Here is an 18,804-nt window from a genome sequence, read left to right as displayed (position 1 = left end):
CTCATTTCATGAGCAAGAATAATTATCTTCTCCTCAAGGTCCAGTTTCATTTCTTCCAGGACCCTGTCAGCTTGTGGCTTATCCTGTACTGAGGGCTCTTTCTACCTCAGCCTTCTCCTTTGCCAAGCCTCTCTCTGCCTCAGCCTTTCTTTCCTCTGCCTCCATTTTTAGGTTGACCAGCAGCAGCCTGAACTCCCTCTCTGCCTTCCTATCCTCCACCGACTCCGGGGGCACACTGCATGAAACGATGCTGCTGATGGCTCGGGATCTGGCAGGGAACCTTAGTCCTGCGGGTGCACCTTCCTCCTGCTCTTCCTTAACGTGCACCTCCTAATCTTCCCCCTGTGCTGGAGCCTGTAATTGGTAGGCCTCCTATTATCCCCTGAGGGCCTTCTAGAGCTTCTGCTTCTTGGAACTCCTACTTATTGGAAGCCCTCTCCCACTGCAAAATTCCTTGAGACAAGCCAAAGTGTGGCTCTCCAGGTTGTTCAGCTCAAACTTCATGCTTGCATGAGACAGAGTCTTAGGTGCACAAAGTCAGGTGAAATAGAAGTGAATTTGGAAAAAGCAAAAGAGGCCAATCAAGAAAAATGTAAAAAGAGGTAGATCTAGTACCAAATTATTTATATGGGATTTGTGTGTTAGACAAAATCACTGGATGCCAGAAGTAAATCCCACCACTGAGCACCAATATGGGAAATTAGGTCGTTGGGCGATGAGGGAGTGAGCCCTTCTCAAGCCATATGCATAACCCTTGTCAGGGTAGCCTTAGAAAGTCACAAAATTAAGCTGTGTTTAACCCTCTGGTAGTTTGCCACAAAAGTGGTCATGTTTAACTCGGAGGCAAGTGTTAAGTATTTCCAGGACTGTGCTGTGTCCCTTTTTGCACCAGGGTCGCAAAGACCACTAGGGCTCCACCTCCCTGGAGGCCTCCAAGATCCTCCATCGCGCCCAGCAGTGCCACGTAGGAATGGGTTGGATTGGCACATCTAGAATGGCAGTAAGGTGTCACCAATTCTGGACCAATATTGGGTTATCAGGCACTGCCACTCCATATTGAAGAAGTCAGCTGTGGGGGAGTGGCAGCGTGTACAAGTGGGGTCTAGGAGAAAACCTACCATGCACATGCACCGGGTAGTCATATATGTCTGGGGTAAATAATGTAGTTGTGTCTGGCATAGGTGGCCGAGATAGGAAGCACCATGCATTTTTCCTGCCATATGACTTCCTCGATCTCCCCGACCCACTCCTCCCAATTACTGCAAAGCTGTTCCAGTGTCTCTGTGGCATTGTTTGCCACAGTACAGTATAGTTGGGAAATGGACCTCTGCCCCATTCTTCTCTTCAAAAGCTTTGCTTGGAGAGGGTTAAATTCTGGGAGGTTTTAAACACGTGTACTGTAGCAGCCAAGAGTGTGACATATTTTGAGGTATATGTGAAATTGAGTGTGTGAGAGTGAAAATCGGGTCTGAAGGTTGGCAAATGAATAAATATTAGATCTGTGCCATTGTGATGACCCCTAGCAGGTCCCATTTACATAAGCCCAACAGGCGTGGCAAATGTTCCACACAGTGACCCCTCCAAGGGGGGTTGGACAGTTAGGCGTCCATCCCAACCCATAAAGCAGATGGCCCTCCTTCACACCAGAAATATTACCCTGGTGATTGCTGGGAATTTGAGAGGGATTGGTCAGCCGTAAAGGTAATGCATCACCCTGTCCAAACCCAATCTGTGAAGTTCCAGTCAATACGCTGGATCACCCAGCCACTCATCAACCATTCATTTATGATCAGTAGATGTGATGCCCAATAATTGAGGCAGATGTCTACTGCAGCAATTTTACTGTCATAGACCAAGCACTGTCATTTGGCTTGGGCCACATCGCAGAACCAGGTGCCAGGGATGTGAAGTGGAAAGTTCTGCAGAGTATATAAGTAACAGGGTAGTATCATCATCTTGATTAGGGGAACCCTACCCAGGAGATTGAGAGGAAGGTTTTTTTTACAGCATTAGGCTATTTCTGTAGGGCTTTACAAGGGGCATTAAATTAAGTGCCTGGGAATGTTCGGGTATTGTACGATATGGATCTGGAGGTATTTAAAACTAAGATGGCAGATGAGGATACCATCTTGCCAGGTGCTTGACGCACTGTAACTCTGTAATGGAACAAGCAAGGATTTCTCCATATTTAGGCGAAGGCCAGAGGCCTCCTCAAAAAGGCAGAGACGCTTGAGAGCTCATGGGCCAGAAGTACTGGGGCCAGCAAAGTACAGGAGAACACTGTCAGCGTAAAATGCAGTTGAATGCTTGGGAACTCCCTCTACCTCCAACCTCTCATTTCTGCATCACATCTGATCAGCCAAGTCAAAGGCTTAATGGTGAGGGCAAAAAAGATGAGGGACGGTGGCAACCCTGGCAGGTGCTCGCTCAATCAAAAATGTCTCTGACAGCAACCCATTGAGGATAATCTGAGCTGTTGAGTGGGAATAAAGAAGGGAGACCGTTGCCTGGAAGCGGGCACCAAGTCCATTGGATCAAGCACCGTCTTCAGATAGTCCCAGTCAACTTTATCAAATGCTTTTTTCAAAATCAACTAGTAAGAGGGCTACATCGATAGAGAGTATATCCATATGAGCAAAGGCAACTTGGAGGCGTCAAATACAGTGTTGTGTACTATGATTCAACATGAAGCCACATTGGCCTGGGTGGACTAGGGAGCTGTTTACCTTTTAGAGCCTGGTCGCAAGGTCTTTGACATAGATTTTAACATTGGTATTAATCAAGAAGATGGGACAGTACATCCCACAACCCGCTGACAGTGGATCCGTTTTGGGATAACAAATATAGTTGCCAGGTCCAACTCTCGAGCAAAGGACCCCGTCTGTATTGCTTCAGTGTAGACCTGGAGCCGGTATGGGGACAAGATGTCACAAAAATGAGAATAGTATTCAACAGGAAATCCATCTGGGCCCGGAGTTTTCCTAGGCTTCAAGCCCCAGATGGCTGTTTGAATTTCCTCATTTGTGAGAGGTTCTTCTAAAGATGTTTGTTGGGTTGTGGTATATCTGCCAGTAGTTGTTTAGTGCGCTTCACCTGGGGTCTGGATTGGAGGTATGCAGGTCTTTATTACAGGTATCTAAGGTAGTTGCGACACCTCAGCTGAGGTAGCCAGGGCACCCAGTCCGGTTTGCACAGCAGGAATAAAAGGGACTCAAGGCGCGTGGTTGCTAATCAGTACAGGAGGACACTACTTTTTTCACCATGTTCGTATACGCATTGTGAAGTCACACACCAGCATTGACAGGCCTCACAGGATGCCAGCTGATGAAGCACCAGTCTGTCTAAATCAAGTTGTCGAGTTGGTGCTTCTGTCATGTAAATCGCAAGTGTGGTTTCAGTGTTAAGACGGGTCTCAATCTCAATTATATCTCACAGTCTCTCTCTCGCTTTCCTTTTCCCCTAGGTATTTCCTCACCACCCTAAGGATTGTTGGCTTGCCCACCACCAACAGAGTACAGACACTTTTGTCAGTGCTTTTGTTGGTGTCAAAGTATCATTGCAGCTCTTTAGCTAAGTGTATGATCAAGTGGTCATCCGTGAGAAACCATGCATTGAGATGCCACCTAGGGCACATGTGGAGAGCTGGCAAACCGAGTTGAATAAGCTGCAGGGAGGGATCCAAAATGCTTCAAGGGAGCATGGAGGCCCCCGTTGTGGTGAGGAGTTATGCAGCCTGGAGGAAAATATAGTCTATGCAGGACATCGTACGAGTAGATGTTGAGGTGTGTAGTAGTAGCAGTGTAGTAGTAGTAAAGTAGTAGTAAAGTAAAGTAGTAAAGTAGTAGGATGAGTAGGCACAGTACCCTAAGTCTTTTCTTATCCATAAGAGGTCACACTTGCTCATGTAATAGTATATTTTAATGTTAAAACAATTGCATTATATTGTGAGATGCCACACTAAAAAACAAGGATTAGTCACAGAATGAGGGACTAGTACCTGACATACAGTATCTGCTTCTGAATTTTAAAAGCACTGCACCAGATATAGTTTATGCATAGTTTTTGGATGTGGGTGGAGTAAGATCCTTTGGTTATGAAGTGTAGTAGAGATTAGGGGTCCAATCTATTGATAGATCATGATATACTACTAGTGTGATTGAGTCTGGTTATGTGATTGATTAAGTTGTATTACCTTAAACCCTCTAACTGTGGAACACACCCGGATAGATTTAAAGAACCTCGAGGAGATGTTTGGTTATTGCTCCACCTCTCCCGAGAAAAGGAAATCAGGCAGGTATCTTTCAATAAAAACAAGCATTGGCATAGCCAATAAGCTTCGCTTTTGGGACCATGCAAGAGTTTAGCAGTTCATCACATTATCCAACTGCAATTGAATTCAATCCTTTTTTCATGTGTCTCAGTTACACAAAAACAGCATGTTTATCACATGACCTCACTTTTAAGAAAACATTTACCGAGGAGCCCCATCCAGGCTTAGACCCCATGAGGGCATTTCCAATTATCAGTGCTTACCCCACCACCCCCAGAAGTCAGTGGTCATGGCACGTTTTACAGCATCTGCTGCCTAAACACATAAAAAAATAAGAAAATCAGCTTACAAGGGAGTTTAACAGCAGATGTAGATAAAGAAAACTACCAAATAAACTGGCAGAAAAGAAAAAAGTCCAAATGGGGAGCAACGCTATTTAAAAAGATGCTTTCTATACAGTACCAACTCTTCTGTCCAGTTACGGAACAATAGTCTGAGAACTGAAAACCTACATAGCAAACTACTGCACAAATCAGCCACAAACATTGATTTCCCTTAGAAAGTGACCAGCATCTACCGGCCAGGTGCCAGCAAAGTAGTGATTGCCGAGCCGTTATTCACAGGGATGGTGGTAGGAAGAACATGTGAAACAACTCACTAATAATCCAACGAATATGAATTAACTGGCAACATTACAGTCAGCCGTCTGACACAGGTATTATTTTTACACTAGTACGTTGAAATCATAAACTAAAAACACACACGTTACCAAATGAAACAAAGCACAAGAATTTCCACGCAAGAAAATGTTCATTTTTTTCAGGATCGCCTGATGTAATTTATGGGGTGGGAGCCATTACAAGTACATACTGCATACACATCTATCACACTGCTGTCGCATAAAACCTTGCCTGCGCCAACACAAAGCAGAAAGGGGGCTTAGCGAAGCACACTACTCCCAAACAAATAACTATTACAGTGAAAATACTGTCAATGGTGTGAAACTGAAAAAATGGGCTCAATTTCTTTGAAACCCTACAGGAGAGGGGTCTTGCTGTCCCCACCGATCTCATTATCTAAACTCCCTTTTGAAATACCTTTTTTAGTTTGCGAAGCAACCCTACCATTTTCTTTAATATTTTTCTGACCCGCAGGCCTCAACTCATCTTGGCACTCCCCATGACCTAGTCCTGCCTTTGGCACTTATTAGGCACCAGCCCCTTCAGGATTGCTGAATACTCACGGGCACGTTCGGTGCTCTGGACTGAAGCCTCGCACTCCCGGCCTAGTATATCTGAATCACTCCTAATGTCTGGGCTCCGGCGGGTGTCATCCACTGCCAGATTCTCGTAGCCTCTGTGCACAGAGCCTAATGACGGGGCTAGCGACTGAGTAAGCCTTCTCATCCCAAACCAGAACCAGGAGTGGGGAACCCTGAGCCAGTCAAAGAAGATGAAAGTGTATAAAGTGTGCCGCATATAGACTGCGGCGCTGTGCTGGCGAGCACCGCTCACCGCCTCCACCACGTTGTGATTAATGCGTGACAAGAGCTGTCTTGCCTCTGTTCTTGAGGGCTGTTGCAGAGAAGGCTCTGTATGCACAGGAGTCTAAATCATCCCCAAAATAAGATGAGAAAAGCATCCGCCAGAGGACAACAACAAAACACAACTTCGCGCTTTATGAAAGTTCAGAGCGGCGTGCCGCCACGGAGCGGGAGAGACAAAGTAACTGGTACTCATGTAAAGTGCTCCAGTAGCGCTGATGGAGTTAGCGCTGTAGGACACTTCCAAGCGCCATGGCCTCCAAGAGCATGAGCGCGAAGCAGAGACACAAAATAAAAAAAAAGTAGTTTGCCCAAAGTAAAACATATCGTCAGTGATGCAGTAGTACATGTAACAGGGTGAGTCTGCAGGGTGGTAACGAAAACCCCCCAAGGTGGGATAAACTAAAGCATTTACCAGGGACTTAAAGAGATTTTTGCAAGGCTAGCCCACAAACAAATGAAAGTGATGGCGTGGTTAAAAGCACACAATACTAAAACAACAGGTCAAAGTGCTTACGTGCTCGACCTTACTAGTTGGGGTCATCAAGATTTATAATTTTGTGAGACACAGAACCCTGTCAGAGATACTCTTAGGTACAGGAGTTATTTGTAGTTGCACAGACCCTTAAACGTATCCCTGAAAGTAGTAGACACACGCAGAAATGGCTGTTTATAATGATTAGTTATTTGTTATATACAGTTAGTACTCAAAGTATTTATATAATAATGCTAAGAACTATATTATGCAAGCCATGTATTAAACCTGCATACCTCCGAGAGGCTTTGCAGTTAGAAGTCGGTTCTCCCGCATTCTCCCAAAGCAACCGTCTTCGAGTCTGCCCTCCCTAACTCTTAGGTCTCTTTACACCTTCTTCCTCATTGATTCTCAGTTTTGCGCGCAGCTTCTTGCATCTGTATTGCTGTGTGAATAATACCACAATCATATACATATTCAAAAGGAAGACAAATGTATCTAAACACTTTTTCTTCCATATTAGTTATGTGCTCGGCAGGACAATCTTGCACTGTTTCACATAGATCCCTATAGAGCAAAATCAATGATTTTGTCTTTTCTGCATTTCTGTTATTTTTACAACAGTCTGTGTACAACATACTATGGCGGTTTCGCACACTCTGTTCTGACAGTTTCAATTATCTGTTTTCTTGCACTCACATCAATGTATACAAAATCAGTGGAAGGTGGGACTATCCAAGACAATATCGAAGTTCAACATTTTTTTTGAGTTTCTTTATTGGGCCTAGTGTTTCCGACAACATTAATTTACCAAGTCCATCACTAATATTATTGTTGGAGCTGCATTGAGTTATGGTCACTCGCATTTACAGGTCTTGCAAGCCCTTATTCGCCATAAGCATGCCAGCAACAAATCCATCAATGCCCCTCAGACATCTTTAATGTATAATGCTGCCGTGCTTGTGATACAAACAAGTTGTGTCATTGATTGAGTAATAGATGTGAGTTACTTGACTAAGGGTATTTGTAACATGGAATTCTGAATGTTTCCTTGTCTGTGTTCTTTCTTGCAGTGTCAGGTCTCTGTCTTCTCACATATCTTTTCAGCCTCTACAGGGGATCATTTTAATGAGTAAATATAATTTTTCAGCTTTGGTCCGCCTGGCAGCAGTTCTGGAGATTACCGTAACACTGTGCACTGCATATGAAGTATTTGGTTTGGTTTGTTTGCTTTTTCTGCAGATTAAATTAGCTCAGTCTGTGCTTTGTAGTTTCTTGTTCCATTAGCTCCTTGAAAAAATGTGCAAGTAGCATGTAAACACGCAATCCCGGTCGGTTAGATACACAATTTACATTTTTAGAGGAAGGTTCTGTCAAGAATACAAATGAATACGGTCAGTAAATGTATGCACTAATAACTGAAAATGTAAAATAACCTATCCGAGGTCTTTTTTATTGATTTTCTTTCCTGATATTGGGAAGATCTGAAAGACGTCGACAACGAACCTGGCACATGCAAATATGTATTTATGGAAGGGCAAGTAATCCAGTATCTGCACTTGAACAACTTCTAATTTCACAAAAAAATACCTGAATTTCCCTGCATTATATTTTGTTAGTGTTTTGTGTTATAATGGAATAAACATCGTTATTGGCAAGGAAAACACTTTAGTCACAAAAGATGGTGAGTCGGGATAAAATACCAAAAAACTTACTTGAGATAACCCCATATTCTTCCCCGTTGGCAAGCAACCCCTGTATCTTCAAATCTCACGTCTAGAGTTTAGGCCCACACATCAAACGTGAAGAGATTAAAGCAATATTTTAATTTTCATAAATGACATTTACTAAGCTTAATTCCTCTGAACCTTTATGCCCACGAAAACACGAGCACAAACATGAACTGGATGTATAGTAATATTAAGACAAATTATACTGCTTTCTCGATGCCTGACTAGCACATAGATGTTATGCTATGCTTGCAATTCCTGCGATACTCGCATTAAATGTAGATGAATATCTCTGTCCAACTTTAATATCCAATGGTTTATATTTTTTAGGTTGGCGTTTGTAATCTATCATGGCAAATTTCAAAGGCCATGCCCTTCCTGGAAGTTTCTTCCTTCTTTTTGGTCTTTGGTGGTCTGTGAAATACCCATTTAAATATATTTGTCGAAAGAAGAAGAAAGCTTGTTACCTTGGAACCAAGTCAGGATTTCAGCGACTGGAACTTATAGAGGGGATAACAAAAGCAGCATTTGCACTTATTGGTAAGCAAAGCTCCGATTCAAAACACTGGTAATGTAAATTGTGTAATGGATTCAGGAGGGTAGACTACGACATATATACCACAGAGCGATAAATCTTTTCACTAATGTAAATAATGTTTGTTTGCTTAAATGGCTTTGTAATTTTAACCTGCTTTCCAACAAAACATTCATCATACACAATACTTAACGTAAGTAGATTACACAATGTTCTAATGACAGACCATCATATATTATAATTTGTGTATTATTGATTAATTACAGGATTGTATTTTGTTAATAACATAAAATGTCCAAGTCATTTGGAAGGGAAGTTACGATTCTAATAAGGTTGTGCGAGAAATGATTATGCTTTACTTGCTTTACTACTAATCAGCAGCAGCCTTTAACAAGACAACAAACTACAACATCCATTAAGCAGTGGAGAATAACTACTAAAAAGTCATATTTACTGCCAATAACACACCATGAAGTGCATGAAAACCCTTTGGCACTATCCCTGAATTCCCTTTCTTTGTGATATTCTGCACACTACACATCATCTTATAATACTCTTGTCTTCACACTTCTATTATGTCTGTTATGTCTGTTTCCTGCATGTCCATGTAAACATAAAATTGTAAGTAGAGAATTTGGCACCATCTTCAAGGTGTTCCCAAAGTTATCTATAACATATTCAAGAATATCCACGTACACAATTCACATGATACAGCTTATAAATACCTAAAATAAACAAGGACGGGGAAAATTAAACTCAAACGTATTAATTCACTTGACTCCGTTTTGTCCTAAGTAGAGTTATACATTCCTTCACAATAGCTAGTAAATTGTACACTCAAAGGCAAATGCGGAAGTAAGAATTATGCTTGTTCAAAATCTACTACTAAAGAGACAAAATCCAAGAATGGCTTACAGTAAAACCTTTTGAAGGTGGTCTCAAATTATCAGCCTGCTACCCTTAAAATAGGGAAAAAGCCTTAGAGGGCATCACTGCCCTGGACGAACTAGCCCATGTTTGAATGCACTTTTGACAAATGTTGGAAAAATGAACAGTTCCCCTATAGATCAGAAGACAAAACCACATGAAATCACAGATTACATAGCACTTTTTCTTTTGACTTCTGCCTGCATCCCTTGCCTTCTATCACTGCTGTCCTGTGCATCAGGCTATTGAATAAATACAGAAATACAAAAAGGAGGGACCGGGAGGTTAATTGTCCAGTGAACAATCTCCCAATGCTAATTCTAAGAAAAAGGGTACACTGTTCCAATGAAAAAAGAAAAAAGAAAGGGGACCTAATTCTACAGGAGCGAGAACCCTCATGCATCACACTGGATGACTGGCTTCATCATTGGGAAGTCTCCTTGTCAGGCCGGTACTGCAATGCCTAACGGGCTCCCCGAGGGGGTCTCTTAACCGTGTTGCTCTGAAAGTAGCGGATGGAATCATGTCATATAGATAAGGTACCTAGGTTCAAGTACCTGAGCAAAATGGAGAGAAAGAAAGAGTAAAATTTGTTATCCATCAAAAGGTATTCGTCATAAATTTAATCAGTGTTGATAAGATGGAGACCAAGATTAAAAGCAAGATGGGAAGAAATGGGTGAGTAATAATGCTCACATACTCGCAACAAAAACACGAGATGACTAAACCAATTATGGTGCCTCTAGTCATGAGGTCTACATGTTTCGCGTCTAGTGGTCCAGCTGGATCCATTGACGCTTCATCAGGACCAAGAAAAATAAACAACTTCTCCAAACTATAAATTGGTGTAAACCCTAATAGGGAGAGGGATTCAAAAAACAAAAAACAGTCACTTACTTTAGTCTACTTGTTATGTCAAAAAAGGTCGCCCATCCCCGGTCTCAGGATAGAGCTCTAGGGAATCACATGTCAGGAACTGGAACTGACATTATTTATGCCACGTCTGTAGGTCTGTAAACCTACCCTCCTGACAGCGTCCCCGATTGATGAAGCCAGTCATCCAGTGTGATGGATAAGGGTTCTCGCTCCTGTAGAATTAGGTCCCCTTTCTTTTTTCTTTTTTCATTGGAACAGTGTACCCTTTTTCTTAGTATTGAATAAATACTACTCTTGATATTTCAGAAGCGATAAATATGGCAATATTGCAAAACCAAGATTCTACAAATGCTAGCTGATGCCTCTTGTGTTTTAAAATGTTAGGATATTTGTAAACCATTATCCTGTTTTTCTTTTTTGTAGCATAAAGCTCTTTTTATTTCTATTCTTCAGGTATGTTAGCAGAGCAATTTGTCCCCGATGGACCCCACCTCAAGTTATATAATCATGAAGAACATCAGTGGGACCATCTCATGAACTGGCAGCACACTACAATGTATCTTTTCTATGGTCTGTCTGGATTGGTTGATATTGTGGTCCATACAACTAATGCTGTTCCAGTAGCATTTGATAAGATGATGCTTTCGATTGCCGTCTTTATTGAAGGTGCAGTTTTATTAGTATTTTGCAGATATCTCATCTTTGATGTTATAGAGTGTTTTGCTCAATGGTAATTAAGGACCGGCTAGATTCCTATCATGTAAGGCCCTTTTTACAAGTTCATTGGAATTTATTTCAGGGATTGGGGAGGGGAGGGAAGGGGAGGAGGTGGGGTGCGGGCAGAATGCATGATTTTGGCTAATATCCATGTATAAAAGTCCCACGCTAACAAGGTTTTTTCCCCCTCAGAAAGGGGGATAACTGTGTGGGTACAGACATCTTGGTGCTTTACCAGGCATTTTTTCCTGATTCTGGCAAAAATACTGTCTATTCCCGATATAAGCAGGTAAGAGATGCTAGCAGGAGGGCCATGGAAGGGTGGGGAGGATTGTGTCTGTGGGGTGGGCAATCTACTGTCTACTCCTTCATGCTTCTGAAGGGTCGGGCTTTGGCAGTGCTGCACTGGTGCCCGTGGGCCCTGCCCACCCAGAAACATGGCCCGGTCCATTGTCTCTGGTCCCAAAATTGTCTGTTCTGGAGTTTGGAGACCTGATAATTCTGGGCCGTAGACAGACGTGTATGAGTTGTGGCATTTCAGCAAGAGGTATTGCTCTGTGTGAAGTACCCAAACTCATTATGAGGATTTAAGTAATAAATATACCCCTGACTTCTAGTAAATGATTATAGATATTTCCTAATACGAAATTTAGACAGTAGTTTCAGACTATATACATTGATCTGCCTAATCAAAGTGACACAACGTTTTGCCCATGAGCTTGCAGTGCAACAGATTAGCCTCATTACAAGAGCAGTGAGAGTTTGGATGTTGTAATACTGCACTTGTACATTCAGATGCAGTACTTATGGGCTGCAGTAATTTGAAAGTGTGTTAATACGACGCTATTGGAAGTTTGACCCTTGGAAACAGTGGCTAACTAAGGCAATTGAGGTTCCAAGACAATTTGTAATTTCGTTTTCTCTTTCTTTGCGATATTCTGAACAGTGGTGGCTGGTGACTGAAAGCAGTGGTGGGGCACAAATACAAGACGGAATTGCACCTTGTGAGAGAGCCTCACTACCCACGTATTTCCATTCACCTACTCACCCACTGCCTTTGGTCACCTACCCATTTACTCATCCACACTGTCATCCACTGCCATTCACACAACTCTTATACACAGACACCCACATTTTCTCAGCCACTCTGTGAAGCCCTGCAAACACATTTAAACAAATACACATTGTCTCACCCATCCAGTATCCAGCAGTTTCAGTGATAAAAGGTACACGTTTATTTGAGCTGCAGATTACATGTTTAATATGACATATCACGCCATTAGTCTGCAGAAGAAATAAAACAATAACTAGCCATGATAAATTACTGGAACCATTACTGCCTTTGAGAGACGAAACCACCTACAGAGGCAGTGAAAGGAGAGGAGATCTGAGAGAACAGATTTTTTTCTTATTGTCTGTAAAAAAGATAGAGCTCCAACTTACTTGTGTGCAGGGTTGTCTTTGGCATATTTATGACTTGAGGTCTTCAGGTCACACTCCTGTCTCCCAGAGAGCTCTGGATGGAGTTATTTATTGTATTTATTCCATTTCTCTGCCACAGACTGCTTGTAAAGCAGGACAAGGGGATTTTCTTTGCAATGCCACATTCTTTTAATAAAATGTGACCTATGGTATGTAGACCCTTCTGATCACACCCCACCATTTGAGTAAATAGGAAAGGGTGGAGAATAATATCGGAGTGACATGAAGTTTTCAGAAACCCGGGCTGAACAAAAAACACTCAAGGCTGTTTACTATCAGGGCTTCTGGTGGAAGAGGAGATAAGCCAGGGACGTCACTGCGTTCTGAGAAAACGTAAGGGCTTTGCGTGGGCAAGCCCTGTCAGCCCTACTGTGCAGCTTTCAGCCACATACTGCCGCAGGCGCAGTGGGGCTTTTCAAAGTGCACAACTTTCACTCGGAAAATGTTGTGCAGAAAATGTTTTACTTTCATCATGTAATTAAATATATGCTTCACTACAGAGGCCAGAAAAGGCTAGGGGCGTAGCCCCTTAGCCCTTGAACACCATCCGCCCCTGATTCTGAACCCCTCACAGCATCTTATAATACTCTTGTCTCACACTTCTATTGTGTCTGTTTCCCGTATGTTCCGGTACCGTGTAAAAATAAAATTGTAGTTGAGAACTTGGCAACATCTTCAAGGTGTCCCCAAAGTTATCTATAACATATTCAAAAATATTCACGTACACAGTTCACATGCTACAGCTTATAAATACATAAACTAAACAAGGATGTGTAAAATGAAACTCAGAAGTATTAATTTAGGGTGGACGTTCCTTGACTCCATGTTTTCCTCTGTAGAGTCATACATTTCTTCACAATAGCTAGTACATTTTACACTCAAAGGCAAAGGCAGAAGTGAGAATTATGCTTGTTCAAAATGTAAAACTAAAGAGACAAAACCAAAGAATAGCTTAAAATAAAAAAATTGAAATTGGACCCAACTGATTGAGTATTTTCATTTTGAAAATGTGTGCTATTAAATAATAATGTATTGTTAATATACTTTACAAGAATTGTGAATCAAAATACCTTTACTGCACAATTCATGATTTCCCTGATTCTAATCCCACACTATATTTTAAATAGGTACCTTGCAATCGTATAAATGTCACTGTTGAAAAAAGTGAAAAAGAGTATTACAAATATTTGCAAGTTACAGATCTTTGGGTTTTTCAAACGTTCCATTAAATCAGCAGAGCAAAGCAGGGTTTCTGACAACAGGCAAGTTTATCTTGACGCCCTCATTTAGCAGGCTTTGCCCCTCCCATAAAACTCCAAAGGTTGATCTGGAGGCTGCAGATGTAAAGGAGACTGGTAGGGGATTTGGGATTTCCTTAATCCGTTTTAATATTTCTGATCAGCTGTCAGTCCTGTAGTTTCTTCAGGCACACTCCCTGACACAAACAGGCTCACATATTGAAAATTGTTGCTGGTTATGCAGGAGTCGGGGCATGTCCATGTACAAAAGATGACACTGTGCTATTGAAGATAGCAATTATATGCCATGCAGTGAAGTAGAATGCTGAACCAGAATGGGCACACGCACAGCGCAACACATTCAATCCAGTGGCCTGCCAGTTCCCAAAAACGAAGACATAGAAAAATAATCAATTTGTCCTCAGATGCACAGGCTGGGTAGAGCATGGAACCTACATAAACGTATATTACAATGCATTATGTCTCATTTTAGAAACAATGTTTCTGATGGATTCTTTTTTCCAGAGATTCCTCACATTGCAAATACCCCAGGTGCCAAACTGCATCCAGGAACTTGCAAAGCATTAGCTCCCCAGCTCCTACTGAGTGTGATCTGAGGCCCAGGCTGTGGCTATACAAAACTCTTGGGCTCTGTTAACCTCTAGACAAGATGTCATGGTCCTATACAAGGTATAACTTTGTGCAATAGCATCACTTCTTTCTTTTATTGCCTCGTAATATGAATCAAGACCCCGCATTGGTATTTTGCCAGTTTTGGTGTACCTACATTAAATGTTGCCTCCTAAGGAGTACTACTTGAATCACTATTCGAGTTGCTGCAAGGATATGGTGTTGTTGGACCTGCACAACATCTGAATGCAGTGATTTTGATTCGATTACTACCCAGGGCTGGAGGGGGTTTTATGTGCTCCTTCATGCACCAAAGCTAATAAAAAGAGTGAGGCAATGTTGTTAGGAGCCAAGGCCCGGTGGTGCACCCCTGTTATTCACTCCCTCCCTCCAGATATCTTCCCAAGGAAGCATAAGAAGCACCACAAGATAGAAGTGTCTTCTCCTTCCTGCAGGAAACAGTCATGCTTCCGGAACTGTTCCAGGAGCCAACAGTGCATTTCCCTAGTGCCCAGTGCTTGTAAAACTCCAGCACTGTTTCCTCAAAGTCAGCTGATGACATACAAGAGCACACTTTCAAACATGATCCTAGAGATACCGCAGCACTCCTAAACAGTCCATATTTATGTAGTAATCCAGATTAGTCCAGTTGGAGTAAGATCCTTTTATTGGTAATAGAGACATCAATTTGACAAGATGAATGATGGATATAGTTCCACAGCCACAGACAACACGTGTTTCATCACAATCTTGACTTTTTCAAGACTGTAAAAATATACAAATGTACACATAGCGAAAAATCATAGACACAATACAGAGTACGATAACAAAGGTCTACGAGTATATACACAGTGTTAAACCATTTTCTTAAAGTATTCAGGGCTGATGGCTAGTCACCTCCAGATGGCAAAGAAGCAAAAATATAGCCCATGCATGAAACTTGATGCGCTAGAAAAAGACAAGACCAGCACAACGTGCAAGTAAAAAGACAAAAGAAAAAACAAGCCTAAGCCACATCAAAATAGCATCACCCATGCCACACCATGTGAATGCAATATGTTAAACAAAAGGTGGTGAGTCAACATGAAAGTACAACAATTAACTACCAGATTAGATGGATGCACTAACCATATAAACAGAAAACAATGCTAGCTGTAAAATTATAAACCACATCAGCCTTAAAGCCCAAATAGAGCATATACAAATAGAGGTGTTCAATGTTCCAGTACCTTATTACGGCAAGAAACGCTGATGTTGTGTGACCATTATCATGCCTGAGGTTATAGTAGCCAAGTATCTAAATGGGATAAATGAAACAACTCTGGGCATTATGATGTCATAAGCATCAAAAAGTGCCCAAATCAGAGAGCATGTGCATTTAAGCACCAAGGTACCCACCATGGTAATATTAAGTAATGCTTTTCAATTGTAGGAAACCGGTCGATACCCATATGTTACTTTCAAATGTAATCCATAGAAATCAAAAGACCATGATAAGTCAATTCCTCAAAAAAGAAGAAAAGGGAAAAGGCCACACCAAAGTATAAGAAACCAACATAAACCCTGTGTAAGTGAAGTAGAAATCTAACCAACAATGGAGGTAACAGCGGGGAACATGACGGTCTGCTAGACGCGCAGACCGCGGCCTCCGCCCTCGGACCCATTCACATCCGGCTCTCCCACTACAGGGAGGAGTCTCGGTCCGCTTTTTTTTTCCTTTTTTTACTTACCTGGTGTCAACAGCGGATGGGCTCTCTGGGGCATATTTATACTCTGTTTGCACCGGAATTGCGTCGTTTTTTTTTACGCAATTCCGCCGCAAAACTAACTCCATATTTATACTTTGGCGTTAGACCCGTCTAGCGCCAAAGATCTTGGAGTTTGCGTCATTTTTTAGCGTGGACACCTACCTTGCGTTAATGATATGCAAGGTAGGCGTTCCCGTCTAAAAAATGACTCCGAGGCATGTGCGCCGTATTTACACTCCCGGGCAAAAATGACGCCCGGGAGTGGGCGGGTCAAAAAAAATGACATCCAGCCGTTTTAGCGTCATTTTTTAACGCCTGGTCAGGGCAGGCGTTAAGGGACCTGTGGGCTCGGAAGGAGCCCAGAGGTGCCCTCCCATGCCCCCAGGGACACCCCCTGCCACCCTTGCCCACCCCAGGAGGACACCCAAGGATGGAGGGACCCATCCCAGGGAACTTAAGGTAAGTTCAGGTAAGTATTTTTTATTTTTTTTGTGGCATGGGGGGCCTGATTTGTGCCCCCCTACATGCCACTATGCCCAATGACCATGCCCAGGGGACATAAATCCCCTGGGCATGGCCATTGGGCAAGGGGGCATGACTCCTGTCTTTGCTAAGACAGGAGTAATTTCAATGGGGGTTGGGAGTCAAAAATAATGGCGCAAATCGGGTTGAGGCGAAAATTTTGCCTCAGCCTGACTTGCCCCATTTTTTGGCGCCCAAGCTCCATTTTCCCCTATGCCGGCGCTGCTTGGTGTAAGTCATTTTTTTTGACGCACACCAGGCAGCTCCGCCGGCTAACGTCATTCCATAAATAAGGCGCCCGCATGGCGCTTTGGAATGGCGTTAGCCGGCGTTAAATTTTTTGACGCACAACTGCGTTGGCGCAGTTGTGCGCCAAAAAGTATAAATACGTCCCTCTATGTTTTGGGGTCCCCTTCGAGCGGACGAGTCCACCGCTTCCCCCACGATGGATTCAAGCTGCCTGGTCGCTTCACTGACACAGAGGGGCAGGGGCCAGGCTGCACTTTCAGGGTAGCAGAGGAGGAGTCAGCACAGGCTTGTCCCTGGCTCTGCCCTGCCTGCATCAGGATCTACGAGGTGAGCTGGCCTCGGAGCTCCTATGTGCTGGTGATTCCGACAAGAACGTCTGGCAACAACATTTTACACCTCAGGCCCCTCTCTACCGGCCCTCCTGCATGACCACCAGGCGCCCATCTGGGCCGGGGGCCAGAACGCGGCTATGAGGGCAGAAGCTGTCTTCCTCAAAGGCAGGGTTGGACTCTCCAGTTCCTTTGCCAACTTCATTAGCACTGCCTCCTCCGGGTGCTGGGGTAAGAAGCAAGCGTGGAGCAAAAGGTAATGCCCCTATACTTTTTTTGCCCCCACATTCACAAAGTGAGAGAGGGGTTTCTCTTTCAAACTCTCAAGCTCTACCGGCTAAAATTACTGCAAGCTTTACTACTGGGTGACTCAAAGTTACCCCCTCCCTTAGGTCTTTTTTTAAAGTATTAGACCAGTCCAGTGCTCCACAAACTGTACCCACTTCCCCGGTAAATAAGGCTGTGAATATGTCTAATATGGCAGGAGCTCCACCCTCCCCGCTGGTTTCATCACACAGCCCAGCTATGCAGGAGGTAGAACAGGATACAGCTCGGGGGGCTTCTGTGCTTCCGCACGAGGCAGAGTCTGATAGAGCCCATATGGATTTCCTCCTCCAATCATTATTGCATGAGATGGGAGACAAATTTGCCGTTTCTGAATCTAACCGAGCTAAAATCCAGGGGCTTTGTGATGGTCTAGATGCGAAAATCACTAATCTTACGGAGAGACTAGGGACTATGGAATATTCTATAGGTGCACAAAAGGCAGAAGAGGAGCTCATTACTCATGAGGTTCAAACACTGAAACGAAGTGAGAAGGACTTGAGAGAGAAACTGGAATCCTTGGATAATCACTGTAGGTGGAATAATCTCAGATTTTTGGATATTCCAGAAGGTGTGGAAGGGGACAATATTAAAGACTTTATAATATCCTTGATCAAAGACCATATCCCGACGGTGACCTCCCTTCATCTGGCCTCAGAAATTCAAAGAGTCCACCGGGACCCTTTCAAGAGAAGTCCTAATAAGGAGAAACCTATAAAGGTGCTGGCTAATTTTGCCTAATATCAAGTAAAGGAACTGTTTCTTGCAGAAGCTCTCAAAGTCCAGGGTTTCCGGCATGAGGGTTGGTCGTTCCTAATAAGATCTGATATGTCTAGGGCAGCGCTAGATCGACACGGGGAGCTGGGGAAGGCTTTGCAGGAGTTTAAGTCTTTGAGTGCCACTCTACAATTGACGTTCCCTGCCATTCTGAAGGTAATGTGGAAAAATAAAATGTATAATTTTCGTGATCCCCAAGAAGCTAAGGTTTTGATTGATCAGATAAAAGGGGAGAGCTAGTGGGTTGCAGAGAGCTGGGGCCTAAGTGTAGTATGAGCCACCCAACATGGTTTCAAGGGGGTTCCCCAGGGAGGGTTTGGGGAAGGGTAGTGTGACATGCTTCTTAACAATCCGATTAAGGTCACAAATGGGTGGGGAGCAGATGGGGAAAACTGAAAAAATGGAGTCCTTGCATGATTGTATAACTGTTGG

General features: G+C 43.1%; 1 protein-coding gene across 2 annotated transcripts in view; it reads left to right on the top strand.

Annotated features, from left to right (window-relative positions):
* Positions 1-18,804, top strand: part of TMEM45A (transmembrane protein 45A) — a 374,423-nt gene that overhangs the window by 176,352 nt on the left and 179,267 nt on the right. For both annotated transcript variants that reach the window (XM_069203157.1, XM_069203155.1), the window contains exons 2-3: positions 8,349-8,558; positions 10,810-11,022. In XM_069203157.1, the coding sequence (XP_069059258.1) occupies positions 8,369-8,558; positions 10,810-11,022 (403 nt within the window). In that variant the 5' untranslated portion in view covers positions 8,349-8,368. The remainder of the gene's footprint in view (positions 1-8,348; positions 8,559-10,809; positions 11,023-18,804) is intronic.

This window comes from Pleurodeles waltl, chromosome 8 (assembly GCF_031143425.1).
Source record: "Pleurodeles waltl isolate 20211129_DDA chromosome 8, aPleWal1.hap1.20221129, whole genome shotgun sequence".
Classification (NCBI taxonomy): Eukaryota; Metazoa; Chordata; class Amphibia; order Caudata; family Salamandridae; genus Pleurodeles; species Pleurodeles waltl.
The sequence above is the reverse complement of the archived record's forward strand: the minus strand, read 5'-3'. Positions and strand labels throughout refer to the sequence as shown.